General features: G+C 43.8%; 1 protein-coding gene across 2 annotated transcripts; it reads right to left on the bottom strand.

The window, feature by feature from the left end:
- Positions 1 to 270: 270 nt before the first annotated feature.
- pim1 (Pim-1 proto-oncogene, serine/threonine kinase) lies at positions 271 to 4,349 on the bottom strand. Of its 2 annotated transcripts, XM_069660444.1 has the most exons (7): positions 3,945 to 4,349; positions 3,574 to 3,680; positions 3,412 to 3,462; positions 2,860 to 3,226; positions 2,162 to 2,338; positions 1,962 to 2,046; positions 271 to 1,106 (listed from the first exon to the last, which is right to left on the bottom strand). In XM_069660444.1, exons 1-7 carry the CDS (start codon positions 4,024 to 4,026, stop codon positions 986 to 988), a joined length of 990 nt encoding a protein of 329 aa, XP_069516545.1. In that variant the 5' UTR covers positions 4,027 to 4,349; the 3' UTR covers positions 271 to 985. The 2 variants fall into 2 exon arrangements, with proteins under 2 accessions (XP_069516545.1, XP_069516544.1); XM_069660443.1 differs by lacking the exon at positions 271 to 1,106 and having other exon boundaries at positions 1,134 to 2,046.
- Between the last annotated feature and the right edge of the window lie 831 nt (positions 4,350 to 5,180).

Below are 5,180 nucleotides of genomic sequence, written 5' to 3' on the forward strand. Positions count from 1 at the left end.
TCTCTACAAAGGTGACAAACAGGAAACCTGCTCAGAGAATTGTATAACCTTGTGACCTAGAAAAGTCTGTTTACGTGTTTAAAAACTTTATGTTTAGCTATTTTAAATTCTTAAAAAAATCTACCTGAAAAATTGTATCCTAGCAATACTTTTTTTAAATTTTATACATGTATGATGAATTTTTACCTTGATCCTATGTGGTCTATGTAGAGGTTCACAGTGTAATATCATCACACTGTGTTGCTTAAAACAATACAAAGCAGTCAAAGGTCATAGTTAAAAAAATATTTATTGAAATCGTATAAAAATAGTTTCTAACATAATTTACAATTCTAATTTGAATGGATGAAAAACAACAATCCAAGCTGCAGTCGTGAAACCACAAGAGTTTTCTCAGTCTCGCATCTCTCGCACACACAAATACATTCACGCACACACTCACACACATGCATCCAACATTCAGAGTTCACTTGCTCCCACAGCAGACGACAGCGTAACAAAACCAGTTACCATCAGTAGGCGTTCAATGTTTTACATACATTAACATGGAAGTGCTTTCGGGACTATTTACAAGTTATTTACACGACATACACAAACATACACACACACATCTGCTCTTTTTAAAATTTCAGGAAAATTCATCTAGTCTTTGTTTGTCTTTTTAAATAATCTGTGGGCCCTTCAGTGACTGTGGAATGGAATACATTAAGTACAGCCAAAAATTCTCTCATAAATAAATAAATAAATTCTGCGCTCATTGAGTGTGAGAAAGAAGTCACAGCAATAATAAATATCATTATTATCATTATTTACAATTCTTGTCTCCATCCAAATTTAAGACCTGTGTGAGGCACTGTTTGAACATAAAAAAATAATTGAGGTGAAGAGCAGAGGATGTTGTATTTCGGTATGGTTAGGTTTGCATTGTGGTGTGCATTCATGTAGATGTGAACCAGAGGTCGCCTAAGCCCAGTGTTTGTGTACATTACACAACACAAGAAGAGGAGGAAGCAGAGGTTGTAGCGTACGTAGAGGTGGATGCTGTAGTAAAGTAGAGTGAGGTAAGTCCAGTGTTTATGATTCGTTTGCACAGGCTGCTGCCAGAGCTATGAGGTTGTCTGGTTGCTAATGACATTGGAGTAGTAGAAGTAGTGATAGTAGTGGTTGTAAAATGGCATAGGCTTTACTGATCTAGGCCCATGAGAGGAAAACAGCAATGAAAGAGATAAAGCCTTGTACAGAGTAAGGAGCAAGAAAAGGCTGTCGTGAAGTGGAGCCTTTTTCTGCTTTGACAAATTCAAGTATTTTCAGGTTCCCCCAACAATCTCACAGAAGGCACTATTTTGAAAATCCTCTTCGCTAACGCCTCTGCTCTCAGAACAGTGAGAGCTGAGCACAGTGTAGCGAGAGGTTACATAACTCAGTGTGTCCGCTTGCCATTCAGAAGAATAGACAGCACATGCACTGTGTTTGCTCAATGCAGGTGTCCGTGCATACAGAGCCATGCCCTCCTACAGACTGAAACACACCCATCGTCTACATCAGAGTCCTGGGAGGACGACGTTGTGACACCGACGCAGGGTCGGGAAAATCAAGTAGTTGGGGTGGTGAGGGTGGAGAGGGTCCAGCCTTGCATGGAGAAACCAAGTCGTGATGATTTTGAAGGCTTCTTTTGCATTCAGTCCTTTACACCTTCCTCTCTTCTGCATCAGGACTGCAGGCCAGCCCTCCCTCCTCTCTGCTTCAAGTCTGTTACGTAAGCCTTTTGTAATAGTCTCAGTGCAGTCCAGTTCCGACCAGATAAGCCCGGAGCGAGCTGTTTTTGCTTCCATCACCGTGCCACTGCAACAGGGGTGGGTGTGAAGGCTGTGGGCTCGTGGCTGATGCTGTGAAGCCTGATCTCTGTTGTTGTCTTCTCTGTCTGCACCGTGGATGGGACGACAGAGGAGGATGTGCTCTGCATCCACGAGTGGTTAATAATGTCCTCGAATGATGGACGGTCTGACGGCCGCAGAGACAGACACCACTTGATCAGCTGCTGGCATTCTGGAGGAGAAGGAGGAGGAAGATCAATATTAAGTCTTGTGCACTTAACTGAGTTTAAAATATAAAACACTTGTAATCAAGTAAACCTAGAACATGAGTTGAAATGTGTATTTACCTGTTGAGATTCTCCTCCGGAAAAGGACCTGCCCTCTCGTAATCTCCTCGTCGTGTTCAAATGGGATGTCCCCGCACACCATGTCGTACAGCAAAACACCCAGGGACCAAACTGTGGCAGAGCGGCCATTATAGCGATGATATTTGATCCACTCTGGCGGGCTGTACACTCTTGTGCCTGTCAGGAGGGAGGACACAAAAAGAGAAACATATTTAAAAACTGCTTTATAATGGTGCACAAACTAGCAGAAACATCTTAGCAAGGACACAATCTCCTCTAACTGATAATCACTTATTATTATTATAGTGTCAAAATAAATGATTAACAAAGTGCAGATTAATCAGCTGAGTCTTTTTCCAAGGTGATTATCTAGACTCAGGTGCCAGGGAGCGTGACAGGCAGTGTGTGAGAGAGGGAGAGGTGTGTGAGTGTGGGAGGGGGAGCAGACATGTGACTTTGTTTACAAACTTTGAGTTGTAAAAATACCACTTCCGCCCAATGGGGGGCGCTAAAGCAAAGGTAATGCAACTCAGCCTGTATTATTAGGCTGCTGTGGGGGGATGTCAGATATGACACAACATAGGAATTCCAGCTGGTTTAGCGAATATACAATATGAGGTTAAATATCTCTAACACCCTATATTTTCAATAAACATGATTTATTACTCTATCAAATGTTTTAAGCATCGATGACTCACCATCAAAGTCTGTGTAAATGGTGTCCTTCAGTAGAGCTCCAGAGCCGAAGTCGATGAGCTTCATCTCCCCTGTGCGGAGGTCGATGAGGATGTTCTCGTCCTTGATGTCCCGGTGCACCACCCCGCAGTTGTGGCAGTGCCGCACGGCCTCCAGCACCTGGCGGAAAAAGCTCCGCGCCAGCTCCTCCGGTAAGGCACCTTTCTCTGTGATGAAGTCGAACAGGTCCTTCACGTTTTCCGGTCTCTCCATTACGATGATGAAGCTGTCCGGCCGCTCGAACCAGTCCAGCATTTTGATAACACCGCGGAAGCCCGTGCCGACCTTCTTCAGCAGCACGATCTCCATTGGGACGCGCGAGCCATTAGGCTGAAGAGAGAAACATAAACATTAGTATTTATCACATATAAACATGCTTAAATAAGTCCAATTCTAATAAATACGTTTAATATTCCACTTGTATGTGAGCAATATATTATTTACTACATAATATCATGTTAATGACGTTAACAAAACACATATTTGTTGAAATGCAGTTATTAATTGTGTCTTACCAGCTCTCCCCACTCGGACACTCTGTCCTTGGCCACATGCTTGACAGCAACCTACCAGGATAAATAAAAGACCGCGTCAAATTACATGTACAACACCCAGACATACAAAGTCACACAAAAATTCAATGCGTCTTATTTTGACAACACATAAGGCATACTAACCGGAGCTCCGTCGGATACCCTCGTACCGGTGTAGACGGTGCCAAACCCTCCGCTGCCCAGCACCGCGCCGACCTGATACAGCTTCTCGAAAGGCTCCCTCTCCTTCACTGTGAGGACATAAACAGAGCCGGCCGGTTAATACCAGGGAAGAATCGAGCGGTGCCCATAACAGAGTAGAAGGACTATTAAGATATACACGTCAAAATAAAGATAATACGTCGTTAATAAATCAAATAATGGTTTAAATTAGCTGCCGTTCTTTGAAATTAATAAGTAGTATCATGTGTGGACTGAGCCTCGATAAGCGGTCTGCCAGCCATTGCTGCAGCCTCGTCCACCATGACGGCAGAGTGAAAAAAAGGGCGTCTAACCTTGATGAACTTGGTGCTGGATTTTCGCCGGCATGTCTACGGTGGAGATGTGGGCCAGAGAATTAAGCTTGGACAGCAGCATTCCTTCAAAGATATCCACCACAGGTCAACGACGTATGTCTTCTTTTTCTATTTGGTTTAAAACAGGGATTTTATTCCGATAGTCAGTCTCTCCGGTCTCCCTTGTAGAGCTGTTAAGTCCACGTTGGAGTAATAAAAATGCGGTAGGGATCCTTTCATCCAGAGACGTGTGTTCCAGGAAAATAAAGTCCAAAACCTCGTCCCGGTGTGTTGATATCTGAGCTTGCATTAAAAAGTCACGCGAAACCACGTCTGCTCCCCGCAATGTTTTGTAAACAGTTGAGTAGGATTATAGACGGTGTACGGACCAATACCTCCGTCAGACACCGGCTCTTGGAAACAACGAGCTGGGGGGGTGGACGTTTATAAGCCAGTAGTAAGAAGGCGTTACAATACGCTCTGACGTCAGCGTTACGCCGCCCTTTTCCGCTCACTGCACCAATAGAAATGCTTGTATGCGTTTCCAAACGCACAACCGGTCGGGCCAGACACAGACGTGGCGGGAATAAAATCGCGCTAAAAAGGGGGGAGTCTAAAGTAACAATTATGAATTCAAGTTGGAGGGAAATGCAAATTCAAAGCCAAGCCCCCCTTCCCCCTGTCTCCTTCTTTCGCGGGAACTGACTCAGGAAATAGAAGGTATGAATAGTGAATTATTATTACACATGATTGAAAATACACCAGGAAGTCATCAAGTTACTGAAACTTGATTTTTCTGTTTCAGAAAATACATTTTCATACTTGATATTAGAGTATCACTTCCTGTATGTTTTGTTGTTCACTCTTTCTTCACTGCATTCCTGTTGTGTCTGCATTTGAGAAAACAAACAGACTGTTGCTTTTAGGAGCACTGAAGCTGCCACATGCCTTAGACATTCTGCCAAACAGACAATCAGGGCTTACAGGCTACAACCTGAGAGCAGTTCATCAGTTGCATTCCAGCTATTCTGACCCCTGCCATTTACCTGATTATTTTCACATTAAACACAGAGGTTTATGGGCTGAAGTGAAGTCCAGGACTATGGTCTTTATTTGAGTTGCCTGACAATGCCTCTCAACTGGCTGCGCATCAAAGCGAGCTGGGGAGAATAGACGCATTCCACTCATTCTTTCAAATTGGGTGGCCGGGTTTGCAGCCGTTCACAGGATGTGGGA

This window comes from Semicossyphus pulcher, unplaced genomic scaffold (genome assembly GCF_022749685.1).
Source record: "Semicossyphus pulcher isolate SPU_LCO1_2020_fin unplaced genomic scaffold, fSemPul1.0.p SCAF_13, whole genome shotgun sequence".
Taxonomy (NCBI): domain Eukaryota; kingdom Metazoa; phylum Chordata; class Actinopteri; order Labriformes; family Labridae; genus Semicossyphus; species Semicossyphus pulcher.

What these genes read in the sequence shown, in the direction of transcription:
- pim1 (XM_069660443.1), bottom strand. Translation starts at nt 4,026, where the DNA reads ATGCTGCTGTCCAAGCTTAATTCTCTGGCCCACATCTCCACCGTAGAC. An exon ending in GGGTATCCGACGGAGCTCCG is followed by an intron (nt 3,463 to 3,573) that starts GTTAGTATGCCT and finishes TTATCCTGGTAG; the next exon opens with GTTGCTGTCAAGCATGTGGC. An exon ending in TGTCCGAGTGGGGAGAGCTG is followed by an intron (nt 3,227 to 3,411) that starts GTAAGACACAAT and finishes TTCTCTCTTCAG; the next exon opens with CCTAATGGCTCGCGCGTCCC.